Source organism: Bombus pascuorum, chromosome 12 (genome assembly GCF_905332965.1).
Source record: "Bombus pascuorum chromosome 12, iyBomPasc1.1, whole genome shotgun sequence".
Lineage (NCBI taxonomy): Eukaryota > Metazoa > Arthropoda > Insecta > Hymenoptera > Apidae > Bombus > Bombus pascuorum.
In genome coordinates, this window is record NC_083499.1 from 4,449,350 (window position 1) to 4,472,044 (window position 22,695).

Here is a 22,695-nt window from a genome sequence, read left to right on the forward strand (position 1 = left end):
GACACGCGAGCCGCGTGCGTAACAACGCTTCGCTACTTTCTCGTCTGCGTATCCGCACCAGTGAACGTCACTTTCTCAGACTGGTGCATACACGCCCTTCGCGATTCCACGTCACTTTCTCAGGGTATCCAGCCGGCGTGTTCTTCACGGACGAAGTCGTGCCTTCCTCCAGAGGAGACGTGCACCTGCGTGCAGGTTACTTTTTTTTTTTAGGATACGTACGTATGTGTGCATCATGCACGCCCTCGAGAATAAGCCAAGTTCGTGCATGAATATTTATGTAGACGTTTTGTGGGAACTGTCGTTCATAAACTACTCTACTTGACTGCCTTCGTCTCTTCTGCAGAAAACTTGCATTTTATGCATCGTGCTGGTCCATCGAGTCTGTGCAGGAATTCCTATTCTACTTACGGATGATTTACTCTCGTAATATGTATTATAAATTTGCCCTACGAATTTTTTCAAGTAGAAACAAACGTTCGTACGAGTCACTGTATTTTCAAGGAAATACGAGTACATCTATCAAATGAAAAATTTATTTCGAATATATATATATGTAAACTCCCTAGAGTTTACTAGTCTTTTTGTTTTACGGATAGCACGACTTTCTTTGTCTCACGAACAGAGCGACCCTCATTTGTTTCACGGACAACCATTTTGAGAGACTCATTTTCCAAACGGACGGACAGAGCGCAAGATCACAGAATAATTATTTAAAATATTGAAGATTGACGGAGAAAGATCGGTAGCTCAGGACGTTGAAAATTGATTCTCGATTTTCAGGTAAACGTTGCACAGAACTTGTTATTTATCGTTTATGTAATTTATTGTTATAGATTGATATCAATTGTTGTTCACTTCTGTATTTTATTTAATTAATTTCATAATAAATTTCGAGTTTCAGACTTCAGAATCGACTGAATTATCCCGAGATTTACGATCTTACATATATATATTTTCATAATGTTGCAATGTAACCCCTATTCGTCTCATTTTCTTTTCTCCGTTTACAAATACAGATGACGATAGAATGAATCTTTGTTGCAACCTAATATTATCAGTTTTATTCTTATAAAAAGAAAGAAGAGTAGAGAAGGTATTCGTGTTGAAGAAATACCAACTACGCTAATACGAATAATAAATATACTTTTGTAAATGAACTGTACGAGAGAAATTCGCGAGGAAAAAGATCTAAATGTAAGGTACATCTAATTGACCTAAAACTTAGACACATTTGTCTACTACCAACCAATATCGTGCATCACGATTGCATAGAAGATTCAAACGGAAACTTCCCACGACAGATCGCCGGATAAGACAATAAAGTCTTTGTTCACGTTGAAGAATCTTCGATTTTTATTACGATGCGTCGTGCATACCACAGGGACATAGAACTGTTTGCGTTTTGTTATTCAACGAGCGGCCACAGCGGGACGCGAGGAATTGCGCTTTTCTTTTCCTTCGTTAAACTTTTGACGTCACGCGTACGTGCATTTTCGGTTTAACGACGCTGAATCAACCCTCTCCACTGGTTCATTATGATTTTCAATTAATCCTTTCTCGAGAGAAGATTTATGGGCATAGCATGGATTTACAGCCGAGATCGTCTAAGCAATTTTATACAATGATTCAACTTTTATCGCTGGGATTTTATCGCTCGTTAAACACTGTATCGTTAAACAGGTGTATTAATCGTAACCTTCTGCGTGGATCTGATATCATGCGCGACAAGTGTAAATATGTAAAATCGAAGATACAAAGAGTAAACTACGATATTACTAACAATTACTAACGATATTAATTTCATTTCCATGAAACTTCAATTCGTGTATTTACTATGAAAGTATAAACTTCAAGTTGCGTGTATCTTTCGATAAAATCGTTAAGTAAATATATAATATAAACAATAAGTAATAAGATAAATAAATAAGTGAATATCGATAACTGTTAAATAAATACCGATAATTAAACAACAAATTAATCTTCTAACACAGAGAAACAATATTTCTTATATAGCGTACTTTGCTTGTATGTGTACAAAGTTCCATTGAGATCATCAGCCTCGAATTAGATAATTAGCCTGTTGCAAGTATAAAAATCGCATCTCACAATAGCAACTTCTAACACAATGACCTCTAAGCATAAATTATATATATATAAATTTTGCGTTACTAATTAAGATGCTAATCACACGCCAGCGTGTGTAGCACTGCATTAATAATTCCTCGGACAATGCTCCGCGTTGAACTCGGTTGCAACCGATACCAAATACAAGGCTACGCCATATCTGACTAATTAACACTCGCTTTCGATGCGTTCGCCGACTTTTACCGTTTCGAAATTTCTCGACGTGCGAACATATCATCGCGAACCGGCTGACATAACAACATATTTTTAGCGAATACGCAGGAGTTGGCATAAAATTCCACGTGAACAGGACCCGTAATTTATTTGGATAAAGCCTACTCCGATCAAATTCAATTTCCTGCTTCGTCTTCTTTCAATCGAGCATGTTCACGATCTCTTCACGATATATATCATGTTCGGGTTATTCATTTTTATTTGTCCATTTCGATTGATTTTTATTGTTATGCAATAATTGGTAATGTCTTCTACAAGCGAACAATTCATTGGTCTTTTTCTTCCAATTGGCGCATTTGTGAGAAAAATGTTGGATTCGTAAGCGTTTGATTTTCGTAAGGCTGTTCGGTGCGATTGCGCTTCTCGGATGCAACAAATATCGTCAGAAATTTATCCATCAGCCATTATTTATAAAATATTCGCAGAATATGCAAATACGTCGTAAACAGATTGCAAACTTTTATTTATAATTATTGGATCGTTAGTTTGTCACTCGCGTTAGCTTGCTTACAAACCTAAAGACCTCGGTATCAAATACCCATTCTGAGAAATTCACGTTCTACATTATTCTAACACTATTAACACTGTGAAATATTAAAAATGTACTACGTCTTGCAGTCAGTATCGTTCTAAAAATAATTTCTACGCTCGTATCCTCTTCTTTTTTAATTAATCGTCCGACCGTCATGAATGTTTACGATTGTCGTTCCCAATCGATGGGCAGAGTGGAAAATAAGAATGATATAAAGGAACGTACATGCAGGCGATAAAAATAACGGTGGAACAGGTCGTGTTAATAGAGATGGAACGCAAATAAGTTGCGCGCTACATTTGCACGGCACGTATGTTTATACGTGTGCGTGCAAAAGGTGTACAAAGAGTTGCACGAGAACAGATGTTGCGCGTGGTGGCAATTTCGAGTGGCTGTCGAATGCTTGCGCAATTTGCGAGCACCTTATTGGCAGAGGCGAAATGTCGGACTGTATGTCGTTTAATTCGTCGTATTTTCATCGACAATTTCAATTGCCCCGTTTATAACCGCTAACGAGGATCTCAAGTATGCTACTGTTTGCAATTGTTTGAATGTCTTCAGCTGTCGGTAATTTGCATTTAAAATACGTACAATTAAGAGCAACTTATGATACGGGCAACATTAATTGTTTTAATAAAGATTATTCTCTGTTGTTATAAAACCGGCGTGAAGTATATAAAAAAAAAAAAGAAACAATAACACGGTGTTTGAAAAAATTGAGCACTCGAGGGTTAAGATTAATTCGATCTTAAATGGCGTCTAATAATTTTGTTAGGTCGTATCTTTACACCGATAATTGCTGTTGTGAATCACTATCAACACAGAAGCTAAAGTAATATAGATAAGTTAAAATCGCGGAACAGTCGCAATAATAGTAATAGTAGATACAGATCAAACTTGTTCGTACTAGAAACATATTTCCCACGCTAATTTCCTCGTCGTTACCAAACATTTTTTTAATGCGATTTTTTCTCCATTCCTCGCCAAAGCCCACGAAATAAATGAAGCTCTGGCCTGCAAGCAGAAAAAGTAAAACAGAAAGGCGGAAAATTTATTTTCTCTATAACAAAATCTGTTTCTGAATTAAAGAAGGGAGGATAAGAATGGAGGAGTTTGAAAGGTCGGTTGTACGAGCAAACACGTTACAACAACGCAAACTCTATTGGATGTCGGGAATAAGGCACACCGGAAGCGATTCTTCGAGTCTGGCAACGAAACTTTTCCTGAACACGTTCCTGGCCGTTCGAGGAAAACACGCGTTTTAAAGTCGACTCGCGCGGTTGTTTCGCTCGTATTCCACGACCATTCTTTCTTTTCTTCCGTACGGAAGCACGATCGAAGAGTAAAAAGCAATTTTAACCTCTTTCGAACTTTTTTCCCCTTTCTCATTTCTTTATTTCTCTGTTAAAACACGCTTCAACCAATTAGGATCGTTCCTTCTCTTTGCGTTTATTCTTCTATGTTGTTTATTCTTCTTTCCGCGTTGCAAACGGAATATATTCTTCTACTTGTTGCAAAAGGTTCTACGTTTTGCAATGAAACGTCTCATTCCATGATTAATTAATTGGAGAAGAGATGTTTGCTCGTTACTTTGGATTTGAAAACTTCCGCCTGTCCTCGAGGAAAATTTCAGCATCGTAGGGTTCCACGCGAAATCGAAACGTTCGCGCAACATCGTGCGAATCGCCGTGAGAAACATCGAAAGAGTAATTTGGTATCTAGCAAACGCGGTAAATAAAGGCTTGGATAGAAAAAAAAGCGAAGAATAATAACACAGGCAGCTATTTTAAGACGTTCGACCGGTTTTCAGGAGCACCCAGTGGTCCCGATAAATTCCTCGTATATTTTTTTGCCTGCGACCGTATCGATCCAACCTTCCAATTTGTTCATTATTTTAATCCTTTGCAACGGAAAGCAGCGTTCGTTTGTAAAATACCTCGTTGAAAATTCCTCTTTCTACGAAATTTATTTTTTAAAGATCAAAAGAGAAATTTAAATTTCTCCTACGTTAGAAAAACATCGTAGGTATTACAATATTTGCGTTGTTATGCTCTGTGTTTTAAGTAAATGTACGAAGCACGGAGAAATGTGTGTACATATTACATTATGCTAGAGAAAATTTTCTAGATATTAAAAATGCAAGTATTAAAGACATCGCGAAGAGATGCGACATCGTGAACGATTCGATAGCTTTGAAAATAAATATGTCGAGCTACAGACAGATATGTTTAAATATGTTTAACCATCAGTTGAAAAGTGTGGTTTTCGTGAAGTTAAACAAATATCAGAAGAATTCGTTTAATAAAACGAATAAAAATTCGCATAAAAATATATAATTAATCCTGGTAAATTTATTTATCGCAAGCAGCTATAAAGAGCCATAAATTCCAATGTAAATTTCAAACAATAACGTTTGCAACAATTTACTCATTTTACATTCCACGATATTAAAAAATTATATTTGTAACAATTTATGTATCTGTCGTCTTACAACTTTCCACTGAAACATTTTTTCCTATCTTCCATACTCCTCAAGATATTCAATCCGATCCATTTAAACCAAATACGCTGACGGTAATTCGCAGCAATTTATCGAACAAAGAGAAGCGGCTCCAGAAGATGTCCGTAAAATGTGATTCAGCGGAGAAGAATTCTTCCTCTTGCGGTTTTTAGGATCCACGTAAGAAACGAGAAGGATGGATGTTCTATTTGGAGCGTTCAGAGCTCGTGGGATATAACGTCGAAACCGGCGGCTCTGCCGTGAATCAGCTGGCACGAAACTATCAAAAATTAACGGCTGCGAATCAATCGAATGGAACGGGGAGAAAGATGCAGCCAGGGGAAAGCCGACACGGTTGGATTACCGATGTCGAAACGAGCTGCCAATTTTTCAAGGAGGGAAACAGTGCGAATGTGTTACGGGATCGACCCAATTTCCTCGGTGAATTTTCCTCGTCAGCGAAAAAAAAAACAGCAGAGCCTGGTCAGCCAACCGAACATTTCCTTCTCTTCTTTCATTTTCTTCTTTTCCCGCAAACAATACGCCCTCTCGGAATAAAAACTGCAAATTCCCTCAATTCCCATGTCTAACAATGTTCCTGGCGCCTCGTGATCCTACGAAGTAAGGGAATTATCGTCGAATGTGTTCAGAATGCAATTTCATCTTGTCCAATCGATTTTTAGTTCCTATTAACCTCCACTACAGATATTACAGGAATGAATGTACGTACAGCGAATTTCATTCATATACACGGTGTTCCTGCTATTGTTCTTTGCCATTATGTAACATTGTAAATGGATCAATTCATTGAACCCTGTTCTCTTCCGATTTTCTTCCACTTTCCTTAGAAACCTACCGCTCATGAGAAAGACATTGGGAGTTAAAAATTTGAACACGCTGTATAAATTCCCTAATTGCACCTAACTTGAACCTACTCGAATACAAGCTAAACTTAGTCGTACATAACTATAGTCGACCTAAACTTAAGCAGATTTAACTACACGTATCCGAAATCTAATCAGACCTGTCCCTATGCACCCAAATCAAATTATAGCGTTCGAGCGTAGTATCATTAGTATACTATATATAAACGTTAGTATACGATCTTTCATATTTAAATATAGATATAACGTGTAATTAATATTCCGTAAAATACGTGCCAAATCGCACGTCATCGGCAAGAAACATCGACGTCCAGCATATTTTCTGCTTACAAGGAGATGGTAAGAACTGGGAAATCTCGAGTGAACTGGCTGTTCAAAAAGATTTCACTGTGCAACCGTCTGTTTCCGAGAAATTAATTAATTGTTTCATATCTTCATATTACGTTGTCCGGGAAGTGTCTCCCTTTCGCAAACGTGTTTTTTACAACAATATAGCTTCGTGCAAACGTAAAACCCAGTCTGTGAAACGTCGCGGTGTTTATCTCAACGGCACAAAATGGATCGTACGTAATTCGACAAAATAATATAAAACAAAAAACGTTGTGCGTCTATGATTTCCTCATAAAACGAAAGAAACATTTCGGACAACCTAATAAATCCTTAATATTGATATTATGTTCGGTTGAATATCAAATTTTTACAATTTACTTTGATCAATTTGTCATTACTTTTATTTATCACAGCACTGCTGCAAAGTCTTACGATTCTACGGATGGAAATTGTAAGAGGAACGTTTTAGAACGTGAGAAATTGCTGCACCAAGAACTCAATTTCCCAATTAATTTCTCGAAAACAAAGAGTTGTGCGTTCAAATCCTTCTGGGACAGTTTTACCATCAGCCTAAAGCACATACAGCTATCTTATTCGAAATTTCGCAGCTGTCGTCTTGTCAAATCAAAATCTCGCTACATCAAAACCTTGTCGTATGAGGAAACAACGATCCGGTCGTGTAACGTTTAATGAGAGTCGTAAAAAATAACAAAATGACGTAATTAGAGGAAGCGAGAAATGAGAAGATACACTCTCAATTTCTTCTCTATTGATTGGGGAATAAATAATGGCAAAAATAATAGTTTCTTGCTTCTGGACATTTCTTTAAGAAGGTTTATGTTAAAGGTGCCAGGCAATGCGATTAGGGCAGATCGATTGCACCATGCTTTCTCGAGGTACGTTTAATTATCGAACCGCTGGGGATAATTATGCCGATGCTTGGAACAGCAATAAAATTAGTGTTTAGTTAGCAATAAAAAGACTGAGTAATCACGCGGCGAAGGTTACGTTTTTTGTTACGGCAATTAAACGATCAAAACATCAGTGTCGAATGATATCCGTAATCGTTAATTTGACACGACTGGATTTGATGTCGACAGCCGACACCTAGGAAGCAGCGAACAATTAATAACAAGTATCGACGACGAGATTAAAAGATCAACAACAAATCGATAATACTTGTCTGTGTCGTTCCATGTTGTTTTCGTCCGTCAGGAATTAAACAGAAAAAGAAAAAAAACGTATTCGATGAACGTTCGTGTGTTCCGTAATACTGTTGTCACAGATAAAGAAAATAAATTTCGAGATAATTGTACGCAATCACGGATAAAGGAAAAGCAGAAGATCGATATCGAAAAACAATGACGCGCTCGCTATTGACAACTCGATCCACGTTTCTCGACGCTTTTCGTCAAGTACGTACGACCGATTGCGTATGATTAAGACGACTCCTACGATAAACGCACATTGAATCACGATGTTTGATTTCCGCGTTTATAGATGCGCGGAGAAATCGTGGGATTACCGACGAACACACGGGGAAACTTTAGAAAAATTTCCCGTCTTAGGAAACCCGCGAGATTGGACACCGATACATACAAAGCTGTAAATCAACATTTCGTTCCCGGTTTTCCGTATACCTCCGTTGCAAACTTCCCATATTATTAAACGAACTAACCGTTTAAGAAGCAATTTATTTTACAAAATTCCATTGATCGTGCACCTGATTGTTCTGCTGGAAACTTAGCGATAGTTCAATGCTATCGATGATACATCGTATTTGGGATTGCGAAATGGTTGGAAACGTAATTATTACAATTCCCCTCTCAAGGACGCTGTACTCGCAAGTGCGAAAAACAAGATCGCTGAAAGACAAGTTAAACACATATTTGCGGTTCGATTTATTTTTATAAAGCAAGATATGTGTATCTTTCTACTACTGTACGAAAAATTCCCAATAACATCGGATAAAATTAACGTCTTATGCGTCTTGCAAATACGCCGACGTTTCGGCATATTATTATTTAATTCCAAACATACGCAAAATTTACGCAAACCGAGTATACCGTGAAATATACGTACGGATACCATTCGTGTGGTTAATCTACAAAATTTCGATGATGATGAAAGAATGAACGTCTATGTACCTACTTACAGGATCTCTATCGCGGACACGATACGTGTAACCGATTTATTCGCAAGACCGGATGACGTCAGCTTTCGATGCAGAAATATTAACGGTTCTAGAGAAACGCGTGCAAATGTTTTTATCACGAGGCACTTTCCACCCAGGCTACGTAATACAAACAGATCATGCTAGAATTCGGTTGGTAAAAGCGTTGTATACGCTATGAACGAGGTCGTTATCGCGGGCGGTAATGCGACTGTCTGACAAGTGACATGATTACCGGGGCCCGGATTATGGCTTTAACTTCGCGTCGACTTTGCTAAATATTTACACGGTGCACCTGTCTCGCGATTCTTTCTCGCAAATCACATTCAATCTACTTGCTACTGTAACAGTGCCTACTGACGGTGATATAACACGAATAAACGATAACAAAATCCGTGATTGCTAAGTGTCTTTCCTCCACTCCGTTACGTCCATGATAATAATCTGAAAACTGTGACTTTTCCCCGATATGGCAGATAATACGACAGAAGCGTACAATACGACTAAGGAAGGTAAATTCTTCGTTAAATTGATTTCAGACTTAATATTATTAATTGTTCATGTTTGTTCAGCGAGGAAAGCATCGTTTTTCCTTTACAGGACTGTGTATCGATCATTTGAGTTTCCCGCGTTTTTAACGAAGTATCGTTTATGCGTGTGGTTCACCGTTAAGAGAAGAATCAAAATTCAATTTCCAAATCGCCATACTTTCTCATCCTAATAAATAGTCGATCTTTGAGGTTACGGAGATCAGCTTCCGCGAATATCTCACGAGCAACGAATTTGTAGACGCGTCGTTCCTGGTGCAGCGAACGAACGATGTTATGCGATAGAGAACGTTCACGTGGCAATTTATTCATCTGGTTTCGATGGGAATAAAAGCATTGCGTGTGACGAGCGGGGAAGGATACCCCGCGAAAACCGGTCCCGCTCGAAATTATCGATGCGAACACTACGAAACTTCAGCCGGCCAACCGTACAACGTTTGACGAGAGTTGGTCGGTTTTACTTTATGTCTATGTTTTTATCCGCGTTGCAACTCGACCGAGCAATTTCGTTTAAGTAAAAGCGATTTACTTGGAAAGGTAACTTTTAAATAGCGCGCCTTACGAAAAGATAAAACGACGCGGTCAATAACAAAGAGAAAGATACAAGACGACGATGGCGTACCGTTATCGACGTCCAAGAATTTCACAAGAAGCATCGATCTTTAAAAGACGCAAAGTAGAATAGCAGCGGAACGCCAACTGATAAATACCTGGCGACGGAGTCAGGTACGAATATGTTCCACCAGGAAGGCCTCTTCTGTCTGGCTTGCGAGTAAAGTCCATCGGTGCTTGCGATCTGTGTCGGGACACCAGCAATCCCTTTCCTCCTTTTGCGATCGAGTTTCGGCGGCCTGGCCAGGATATGCCACGACTTTCTGCGAGCCTTTTTGTTCTCCACGTCCGCCTGTATTCTTCTCTCGTTCTCCAGTAGCTCTTGGTTCTCTTCGAGCAGATCCTGCGACACGTAGAAAACCGAGCACCTTCTGCCACCCTCGCTGGCGCGCCTTTTCTCCTTCTGCACTTGTTTCGTATTTTCCTTCTCCTCGACAACGCTATCGCGTCTCGTTCTATGAAACAGACTGTCCCTTCGCGCCTTCAGATCCTCCAGCACGCTGTGCCGTCTGCCTTTATTGTCGCGTAAAATAGCGTTCGAGTCCCTTCTGCCAACAGCGCCGATAAGTTTCGCGAATGACGACTCCTTCTCCACTATCGAAGGAATCGAATTAGTCGACGCGTATTTGGCGGCCGAGTGGCCGTTGTTCTGCGGCTCGTTGCTGATGTACATCTTGCTTTCCATGCTACGTATCGATCGAGATCTTCGAAACGCGTATCCACGGTTCCACTGTATTGCCGATATACTAAATCAACAACACCGAAACACCCGCGACCACTATACTAGACGATGAAGACGAGGAAAAACCATGAGGAAACTGTCGCGATGCACTGCACACTTAATCACCCGAGATCCGCGATCATTTTCCCGGTGGTTCGCAAGGGAAATACGGAAGGCATGAGTCGCGTACCGTTAAGGCGCGATCGGCATTATTCCGTCGCCGGTGAAAGCAGCCACGACGGCGTACCGAGTGACCGCCTTTTCACTCCTCGTGAAACGTGCTATCGGCACGAATACGCGCGTATCCAACGAACGCGACCGAACCACGAACCTATATATATATATATGTATATATCGTATCGACCGGACCTGTCCACAGATACGTGTATACAAACCGGGAACAGCTCAAGCGCGAGATCCACCAACAGATCGTTGACCCAAGAGAATCGTGAGCGCGGAACCAGCCAACGGTGGTCGACCGACTACCTTCCACCTCGCGCGCGTCTTTTGCTCGCACGCATTTGTTTCTCTATTTTCTGGTAAGTCGAGAAGAGAGCTCTGGTTGGAAACTCGTTCGCCGCGTTTCTACGTTTCGGAACGTCAACTGAATCAACCTTTGCCTCGTCCTCGAGCCGTCAAAGGTGGCGCGGTGTTGTAACAACTTACAACCGAGAGATTGTATTTGGAGCAACTCGGAACGAATTCGATAACGGTTCCTCGCAGTGAACAAAGCGAATCTGTCTGGTTCAACGAGAGAACGAGAACGAAGAGACCAGTCTCGTTTGCTGCGAGTCAATTTCCTAGCGACTTCGAATCGTTTCCACGATTTCCATGCAGGAACTACGATCAAGCTTCGCTGTTGCTAGCGTCTGCTACTTTGGGCAGTGGAACGCTTGCAGGTGAACGACTCGACTTTCCGATAGCGTTCAGCCAAAGCGGTGTTTCTTTTCGTCGTTTGATACGCTGGTAACGACGGGGAATCGAGGCTGGCCCGCTGAGACCGCCGATGTCGGCCACAATCCGCACACTCGTCCTTTCTTGTCGTCGTAACACCGACGTGACGTTGTCGCGATGCCGACACGTATACACACAGGGGCCAAAATCGAGATTCGTTTACTACGACAGACGGAGAGAGAGAGAACACACGTGACACGAGCGATCTTCAGCAATTAATACGTAGGTTTGACGAAACAAAATTCGACGACGATATAACAGGATACACGGCGTCTCGTGTTAAGAAGAGAGGGAGAGACGCACAACCGGCGGAAAAACAGGCGACTTTCTCTCGCCTCCTCTTTTTTTCTCTTGTTTCTTTCTTCGCAACTTTATTGTAATGCGTCTCGATTTTGCGCGCACGTGCGCACCTGATCTGCTTACACTCCACGACGATAGCCGGTTTTCGATAAACCGAGTTATCGGGCTACACAGTTGACAGTGGTACACACACGCCGAATCGACAGGCCGTCACGAGAATCGAGTATCGCAGCGACTAAGCGAGAACGAAGCCGACTGCTTGTATTTATACACGTCGAGGCACTCGGCCGAGACTGTCTCTTCGGGCGCATCCCCCACCTCCCGTGCCCGAGTACCCAACAAGAAGAAACACGCATCGAAGACACACGACTTTACGCTCTTCGTTAATCGTTTACAAACAATCCTTTTTTTTTTTTCTTCCTTAATTCTCTCGATACCGTTTCACATGCGTCTGAAATAATTGCGGGATCGAAGGAAGGCGGCGAACGTACGAAACGCGTACTCGCAAGATGGAGGACTTTAAGGTCCGCGGCACCGTAAATGGGAAACGCTGGAACCGGGGCATGTGTTTCACATTGCAACTATCAGCCTGAGCAAACGAGCAATTCGTAATTTGTCGTAGTAATTTTTGTAGATTTATTACGACGATGATTTGAGAGCGAATTTTACTGAAGTGTTTACATGTATCGATAAACGTGTGTTTTTTAAACTTGTAACTGATCAATACGTGCTGATATGATCGATTGATTGAAAAATCATTCGAACTTCTTTGTACGCTTTCTTTTCTAAGAATCTAATACGCTCGAAAGTGTTTCTTTTTCTTTTTGTTTGCCTTCGGAGTGAAAAAAATAAATCGCAGATGTCATTTGAACGAAGTTGTTTCGTTATTTGTAAATGTTCTCATCGTCATCATGTTTTTTTTTAAATGGGAGGAATTCAGAAAGAATTCGAAATTTTCATCTTTTTTCTTACGTCAGAGTGGAAAATGTGAATCGTAGAATGATTTTTCAAATCGAGGTGAACATTCATGCAACACGTTGTCGACTATAATAATGTCTTACTTGCAGCTTACTAATAAAGAAAATCGCGATTGAAAATACTTTGAACAACTTGGAATCAATATAATACAATGTGTTCATGAATATATACATACACATATATAATATGTATGTCTTTCTCGCTCATTTCTGTCTTACATTCATACGATTCGTAATTTTCAATCGTTTTATTAATTGTTTAAACAAACGTTTAATAGTTCATCGAGTAATATATTACCGAGAAGCCCGTGTAAACGAATCAACAATGCGGTGAGTCTTAAGTAAATAAGTATCAATGTGCTTCGATTCAGTATACTTAAAGAACACACAAGCACAGATAATTATCGCATGTAACTAAACGACGATGGAAACTAGTATCGTCGGTGTTCGTAAAAAGCAATAAATAATCGTAAATAAGCTGAATTTCAGAAAAATTTCAGGATAATAATGCATCGAATTTCCAGCTCCAGAAATTATCCTAACTAAATTATTCTTCGCTTTGCATCAACATTTCTAACATGCTATATTTCTTATAAAAATCTTTGTATTTATTAAAAATTTGATCGAAAAATATGTTTATTCAAATTACTAAAAAACAAAATGGAGAGTATTCTTCGTCGAACAAAATCACTTTGACTCGTCCGATCATGAGTCCCTGTAAACGTGAAAATCTTTACGCGTATACGGTAGAGAATAATCCAATCTTTGGCGAAATAAATTTCTGAGAAGCATATTCGTACGTCGCGTATCTCGCGTTGCGATAAAGATTCTCATTGATAACGATGACAAACACCTTTTCCTTCTTTCTCTCTATTTCTCTCTTTCTCTCTTTAATTAACTGCTTTTCATAGACAAGATGCATACAGTGAGAAATAGTCTGATTCTTCTCAGACGAAAACACAGAAAATTATCACGGCAAAACAGCTTTCAAATGATCTAGCAATCGTAACTCATTTCATAATCCACGTCTAACTATTCGTCACGTCTGAATCGACGAGCCTCGGTTACCTAACCGCTGTTGCCGGCGCACAGATTAATTTTGTTGTGGAGCGTTATGGAGTCTGTGCACTCGAAACTGCGTGCAATTAACTGGTTTGTATGTCGGGAAGTTTCCAATGTAGCCTCGTTTATGTTTTAACGAGTTCTATAATAATTCGAACCGCTCGCAAGTTCGTAGCAAAATTTTCATCTTTCGTATACTACGATTCGAAGAAATAGTAATTGATAATAGAAGCGAAGCAGCAAATCTTTCGATCCAATAAAATTCGATTATCGAGATCTTATTTAAAAAAAGAGAAATAATAGTTACCGTAATCAGTATCTTTATGAAACGAAATCTAAGTAAAAATTTGTTCTAGTTTTTAATTTATAATTTTGTTTATAAATATTATAAAGAATATCTCATTTCAGATATTTCGAATGTTCTACGTATCCTGTGTAGTTTCATGTAATTTAAATTCTCCGCAAAAGCATGAACATCAGCGGTCTAATTGTAGCCCCTTTTTTATCTCGAAACTTCAGCTTCTACAACACGTCCAAGCCAAATTCGATTATGTCAGTCGCGATATATTTCGTTCGTATGATTCAGGATCGTGTCGCGAGATACTTTTTCGTTGCGATACAACTTTGACCCAACTGCTGGAAACGACCGGATGAGTCGAACTTTAAATTGCGCCACAATCGAAGACTACACTGTATCATTTGTGTAAATTGACTTTATACGGATCGAACATACACCATCAAGTGTCCTGCTACGTTTTCGTGAATATTTGAAATTAATCCAATTATGACAAAAATTTCAAATTAATTTAATTTCAAGTTAAAACGAAGAATTCACAATCGTTGGTGAAAATATACATTTACTGTGCAATTTCAGCGATTAGAATTTTTCTTCTTACATTATGTAATTCTTCATATGTTATTTTTGCTTTGATTTCTTTGTTGCTAGTGTTATGATCTAGTCGTGCATAATTCTGATGTTATATACATATATAAACGTGTCTGCTTTCCTGTTTAGTGTTTAGAGATCGCTTCGAGAAACTCGGCTGACCGAGCGAGATTATGGTCGTCCGTAGAGGGACAGAGAAAGAGAGAGAGTTAATTGGGTGAATCGAATTAAGAGCCAGGCAGTATTTTCATCGTTGCAATTCTCTAATTAGTCGCGTACGAATTGACCAATTGTTTCCACCGGTTTGCACGTCCGCCTCTCGTTAATCCCGCGAGTCTGCGTTCGAAGGAGCAATCGCAAGATTTCACACAAAATCGCCTTCTGTAAAATCAGACGCGTTCCGATATAAGCGTAAATGATGAACGAATAATTAACACAACGCACGTGAAATATTCTTCAACAACGTTGTCTTACAGAAATCTAGGAAATCGACGAACTCTTCGATCGGATTGATTTAAATTAAAACGATAACGTGGCTAAATTCGCTAATTCACTAATTAATCGAGCCAGCATGAATAACATCTAATTTCAAATAATAACGACGATAACTACGCCACGGATTTGCGTGCAAAATTTCCGCGAACACAATTAAAAGTAGTAGAATTATAACGAGTTACAACATTGTCTGTTTTATACATTTTTGCGTACTATATGCATTCTGTACGTTTCTTGTATCGTCAAATTTCGCATAAATGCACAAAAGTTCGCAGCCTGCTAATGCCACCGATAGAATACCAATATTCCATGAGAAAACGCAAAATATGCCTATTGGCAAATATCAGCAAAGGAAAATTCTCCAAAACGTGGACGATCGCTTACGAATCCGTTATAGCGTAATAATCACAATATCAAGAAAAATGGCAAACCATTCAACAACTCACGATAACGATGATCTTTGTGCAAAATTATTCTCGAACAAAGCGAAGAATGTCCTCGCTTGGCAGAGAGCAATTTCAAAGGAACGGTGATTTTATGCATCGAGGAAAAGACGAGCGTCTCTGCTAACGACCTTATCAGTCAACTGCTTATCACCGACCTCACGTAGCCGAGGACAGGTTTATGACTCGACTACTGCAATTGCGAACAAGTCTATCTCCGTTACCTCAAACGGTTCCCCTTTTCTTTGTACCACTTTCCTGCGGCATTTCTTGTTTCGCGGAGAGCCACAACGGCAAGAACAAAGCGGGCAACAGCCGTGCAAGCAGAGGCACGATTTTCGTCACTACGAATCGAACATAGTTTGGCCGCTATTTCGTGATCGCAGAACGAGATTCGAGGCACGCGTGTCGGCGGACAAACAGCTCTGATTCGATTCCATGCGAGTTTCTTCCACGTCGACGCCGCGTAGAATCGTCGAAAGGCCGGATCGATGGGCAAATAATCTTGTTTCGTGTCTCTGCGTTCGCTCCATTTCATTTAGCATTAAGTTGTCTCCTTCGAATTACTAATAAGATTAGTAGCTGATTCAATATACGATTACAGCTAACTACGATTGAACAAGCGATGCAAATTTCTCACGAATAAAGTGTACTTTAGACAAAAAAATTGGGTTGTAACAAAAATTCGTTCTGTTTTCGTCTGTATTTTCAAGCGGAGAGCACAGGATAAATACAGGCGCAGTGGCGGTAAAAAGAGAGATTAAAATTGATCAGTGTGAACTTTAGGATAAAAAGTTGCTCGCATATTGGTAACAGATGATTTATTCTCTGGTATAATATGTACATTATGCTTATTCGTTCAATGTACTTCGTAAAATTATTATTATTATTACTATTATTTGTCATCCATGCACGGATGACACACTTTGATACAAAGGGAAAAAGTATATAGTAACATGAATGGTAATGGCAACAGGTCATAAATGACGCGGAAGCATCGATGAATTACTTACCTACTGCATTTCTAATATTTTTCTTGACAGCACGCGACTCGCAAAAGAGGTCTAATCGATGGTCGAGTAAATTAGCATGTTTGCAATCGCGATTAACGCAACTGGTATGAGCACATTACGACGTCTTTTTACATTTGTTTTTTCAATCGACGTTTAAATTTCCCATAAAAGACATAAACATCAGCAGTCGTTTAATTAGGTCCTAAACGCTCGTTCAGCAGACTTTACGATCCGGTCTGATACTAACGCGTTTAGGATAAACGATTATGCAGGCGAATCGCGCGATTCCGCGATTACCACTAGTTACATCGAGTTGTTCTATCGGGAACGACACGCGATATCGACCGTACAATCGCACAGCAAATTGCCTGTGCACGATAATGCTCGGAGAAATAACTAAAACACCGTTCTCGGTGCATCGACGTAAAAATAAAAATCAACGAGAGAATCGCGTTTCGCAAGAGCCGAACGTATATAACCGAAAGAGAGAGAGAGAGAGAGAGAGAGAAAGGGAAAAAAAGAACACGAATCAAAATTCGACTATCCTCGATTTAACTGCGGCCAATTTCCAGCTGAAAACCATCTCTTAGCGATCATGAAAATTACCGGTTACCCGAATGACCCTGCGTGACGAGTGTTGGGATTCAAGCATACTATAACTCACGGAAATATGCCACCATTTGTTGGGAACTTTTATAAACGTATTACGTGTGTTATATTTGGAACATTTTGGAATTCCGCTGGCGCTATAATTACCCAGAAACATCATGATTATATCAATAAGATTTTGGAGAATACAGGATGTCTAGTGCAGGTCCATATTTCGCAGAAATCACAAAAAGATTTAGATTTGTCGATTACCTGTTACAGTAATCAGCCTCGATGCTCACTATTATTACATTACGAAATATCCAAGTACTTACGGTTTGAGTATTAAGTATTAGTACCAGATACCAAGTATTAAGTACAAAATATTAGGACACATACTCGTTACATTTACTAAAAATCTCGAGCAAATTTTAATTCCTTTAGTGTTTTACATTATGAGGTGCATACTATGTGAACGAAAATTACGGATTTATAATAAAGCAACTAAAAACATCCGATTTATACCACGTGATATTTAGCATATATATTGTATTACACATTCTATATATAATATAAACGAAAATGGAGTGTAGTTATAATGCAGATTTGAACACAGATTTAATTTAGAATAAATTAGTATAAATTTTTGAAAGCTGCAAATACTCGTTCTGGATTGAATCAGCTACAGAGATTAAATGCTCTGCAACATTATCGTACGAATCATTATAATATTGCGAGTAATATTCAGGCCTAATCGAGCGAACCTTCAATACTTGGTATCTGGTACTAATACTTAATACTCAAACCGTAAGTACTTGGATATTTCGTAACGTAATAATAGTGAGCATCGAGGCTGATTACTATAACAGGTAATCGACAAATCTAAATCTTTTTGTGATTTCTGCGAAATATGGACCTGTACTAGACATCCTGTATTCTCCAAAATGCTTTGATCTGAATTTGTGAGTACGCGTCGGACTTAGTTCCATCGCTGGGATCACTGGAACGAATTCACGTTTAATCGACATTGAAGGACGTCGAGAATTTTGTTACGCAAGCGTACCTATATATATAAATAAATGAAATTTTCTTGGACGAAGAAAAGTCGGGCCGAGATAATTGTTAGGCTGAAAAGCAGAAATCGAGCGCACCTTTGGTACGCAACTTTCACTCGCGTCTCGACGCGTACCAAGACGCGAACAAAAACAACTAGTCGCACGAACCTTTACCCAATCTGGCTTCTGATTGTTTCTGTAAGACACGATTTATACGAGACACGAGGTTTTTCGGGAGCAGATTTCACGAGAATCAAAGTGACCAGATGATCTGGGGACGAGAGGTTATCTTGGTGATATTAGGTTCACGTAAACGAATTATGGTTGTCTCAGTTGATATCGTAACGAAGGTTCTGTTTTCAAGCTTGCTATGATTAAAGAAATGTTAAAATGGCATTATCGTATTTGATGACATTTTGTCTGATTATTAAAAATAGTAGGAGGAAATTCAGGTCAAGACGATTTTTCCACTCGATGCACGGAGTCATTTTACAATAACAGAGTGAAATATATTACATTACTAATCTTATTACATAATATAATAATATTACATTATTAGTATAGAATTCTAGCTATATAATTTTTAATTAATCTTCAATAGCGTTTTCTTGTAATAGTTGACATAATCTATTTTATTAGCGATAGAGAAAAATATGAATTTATTTAAAAGTTACATATTAACTAGACTAGTATACATTTATCGTATCAAATTTTAATCAGCACATTTTTCTCGCAGTGCTACGAGCCTAACAGCAAACGATCTTCGAAAATGCTCAGTTATTTAAAGTGAATTATGCAAAATTAGTAAGATGAGCCATTCCAATTGACTAAAGCAAAGACTTTAGGAAATTGATGAATAAAATCGTACGATCTAGCAGACGTACCATCAACAATCCTTTCATCATTAAAATCTATTATTAAAATTTACAATTCACGTTGAACCTCATTTACAAACTTACTATACTTAGTATCAGCGAACAACAGTAATCCATTGTCTATTATTCCGGACGTTACGTAGAAAACTTCGTGAAAACATCAGAATGGTCACAATCGAAACCAGACTTCCTTTCATCCGTCCATTGAAATTTGAAAAATCATCTAGCACGAATATACCGTGTCGATTCAGGCTCGAAAGTAACACGCTGATTGCGAGAAACAATAAAAATCGTTCATAAAACATTTCTCGAAATCGAAAGTTCGTATGTTTCGCATTTCGACGAATTCTTACATCTCTTTTTTCCGTCACGAGAATTTTTGTTGACACGTTCCACAACATCGGATAGCCTACGATAAATGTCAGAGATGAAAGAAACGTTTCGTCCGAAAGAAGCTGTGGTTCACAGAAATATAACTTTTTGAAGCTAAATAGAGTAACTAAGGAAAATTTATTCGAAAGAGGTGCAGTGACGACGAATTAAATACAATCGCTATTTTTCTTTAATTAACCGGCTGTAAGGAAACTGGGTCGGTTGATGACTTAAGTGAAATTGAGTTCTACATTTTCTGTCTCTTTCAACTTCTTATTATTATTTTGAAGAGGCTTCAAACTATCCACTATTGACTTTACTAACAAACGAATAGTTATACGATGTAGTAAGAATAATAATAAAGAGACGTATGTCATTCAATGAAATTCATTGAAAACAGTAAAATGATCGAACTTGGGTATGAAGCAACCACGTTGCTCACGCAATGCGACGAAATATGTTCATCAGTAACTTTCTTAATTTCGTTACTCCGGTCGATTTGATTTCGAGTTCGCCTGAAAATTGTTCATTTTGCTATCGCGAAACGGCGTGAACGCATTTGCTTTCATATTCAGGAGCAGGATATGAAATTGGAATGACTAAAAAGCGCCGAAAGACGCTAGAAATGAAAAGGCACTGAAGCAATAAAAGCAGAAAACACGTTAATGGAATTAATGAAAGAAAAACAGTATTTCCATTGAATTTCCGATTCCGTGGTCCTCTTCTGCATCCGTTTGGCCATACACACGATATATAACACGATATATAAAACAAAAAATATCCTTATTTGTCGAATTGAAGTTAAACTGCGTTGATTGTAATGACCCGACGATGACCCACGTCGAGCACAGAAAAGGCATTAATCAAAGAGCACGCGTTGGCCAATAGTTTCGTGGATCGTCGTCCAAACCAATCGATAGTTTAATCTTTATTTACGGCTAACGTGAATAGAAGCTTAACTGGTTTTCCGTCACGTGACGTTTGCGAGGCTTCGTGGAAAGAGGCGGACGTCTAGCGCGTAAATTCATCGCGATAAGCCATGAAAAAAGAATTTCGAAGTGGTGGTTGTCGTGCGAAAGATAAGCTGGCTCGGCAAGGCTATTGCGAGATGAATTCGAACAGAAGATGTTCTACGTGACCAACCGCACATCCTCACCCGATGTTGTGAAAAATTAAATTTCTTCCTGCCAGGATATCTTTTTGCGCGATGATATAATACTCTATTCACGCTCACGCAACTTATTTTGCTCCTGGATAAACCTAGTTTAGGAAAATCGACGAAGAACTGCTTTATTCCGGTGAAACAGGGAGTTCGGTCGATGGCGTACGTTTTTTTTCGCTTTTCCTTTTAACTTCCGTTAGTCGAGAATGCAATGTATGGTGGTTCGTTCGATGGACGCGTATTTATTATTTTTAACAAAAGTTATCAACCAATTTCCATCTTAGAAGTCAAATCATACAAATATTAGGTTTTCTTGGAATTTTCAATTATTTATGCCTCCTTCTTATGATAACAAACGTACGAAGTTAAGACCTGTTTGTTTAGACGTTGAATACAAATCTGTGACAGGCTCGTGTACTCTGGTTGACAAGAAGTCATTTTAATCATTTTAATTCTTCACGTGTGAAAAGGGCTTAAGGTGCTTCGAGTTCAGGAAGTTCTTTCGTAAAAGATCTCGGATCCACAGCTGATAAATAGACGAATTTAGAATATTTTGGTGTTGAGAATTTTCTCGTTCATAGACACGTGCCTTTGCGACTTTGCAAGAAAAGTAGATTCGATTTAATCAAGCGTGGAACAGGCTTAAGCAAGCTCCTTTCCCGGCGTGGGTATAAAACCGAGAACGAAGGTTTACCAAGGGTCATTAAGCACCGTTTCTACACGAACGACATTCTCGTTTCTGGCAGTAAACGTCGACTAGAAACTGTTCAGAGAGTAGCTGTTTAGAAATTTCGCTGTTGATTCGAAATTCTAACGGCTTGGGCCGAGCAACGAGGATCGACGTGGCAACGTTACGGTAAATTTACCGAGTAACCGGCAATGGGAAAACTTGCGACCATAAAAATGACGTTGACGGTTATCCTACTTCCAGAATCAACCAGTCCACGTAGGAACTCGACTGGACACAAAGTATTATCTAGCGCTGGTAATTGTTGCAGACGCTTCGAAACCTGATGGACGTTCATTTCGAAACTCAGATTTACGACGCGTACCATTACAGTAAGCTTGTAATAAAGATCATATCAATCATTCTGTCAGGTGTATAAAAAGATCCGTGTGATTTTAGTTCAGCACCGTGGCCGCTGTTACGGACCAACAGTATTCTTATTTTTAGAAATTGAAACATTTTCAATCACTGCGGTATTCTCTCTTCGCGCATAAGAGAAGAATTTCCCATTAAAAAAAAGAAAAAAAGTGAAACTGCTCTATGTTTTTTAAATATCCTTATAAATCTTTCCTTTTACGTCGATCGAGATATAATCGAGATTCTAAATTGAGGAGATTTTCTCAAGCATAATATCATATAGTTTAAAGAAAAAGGGTACATAATAACGTTGTTTGAAAGACAATAAGGTGATTTCAGTCTTTTACGAAGAAAATATGCTTCCGAGAGTTTCATTATGCTAATGGATTCCTTACTTAGCGCCAACGAGCTTGAAACTTATTTGAAGCATTTTATACTATAAACTGATAATCTATTACAGCCGGCCCAAACATCGTGATACACTTCCCGTGCAGTTTCCTGCATCTGCACGACTATTTCTTGATGAAAAATGCATTTGATCTACTTTTCCATTCAGTCGGAACCGGCGTAGCGCATCTTCGTGAGATGTTTGTATTGATCTAACTGGCCAATAAATTTCGAGGAAATCATCGGAAGATGGGAAAATCGACGTAAAGAACCGAGTGGAATCGTAAGTTGTCGTGAAACGAGGATTTATCGCCTCATGGAACGATAAAGCGTCAGTTGATCGTGTAATATATGTGCGTATAGGCAGATGCTACTGTGAAG

At 39.0% G+C, this 22,695-nt stretch overlaps 1 protein-coding gene across 14 annotated transcripts in view; it reads right to left on the reverse strand.

Annotated features, from left to right (window-relative positions):
- The window catches only part of LOC132912501 (TLD domain-containing protein 2), a 299,067-nt gene that overhangs the window by 128,046 nt on the left and 148,326 nt on the right, over positions 1-22,695 (reverse strand). For 4 of the 14 annotated variants that reach the window (XM_060969961.1, XM_060969962.1, XM_060969960.1 and 1 more), the window contains exon 1: positions 10,039-12,156. The exons of 7 other annotated variants lie outside the window; for them this stretch is intronic. In XM_060969961.1, the coding sequence (XP_060825944.1) occupies positions 10,039-10,625 (587 nt within the window). In that variant the 5' untranslated portion in view covers positions 10,626-12,156. Of the gene's footprint in view, positions 1-10,038; positions 12,157-22,695 lie in introns of those variants that run through there. 3 more of the 14 variants (XM_060969959.1, XM_060969963.1, XM_060969958.1) reach the window with 1 other exon arrangement.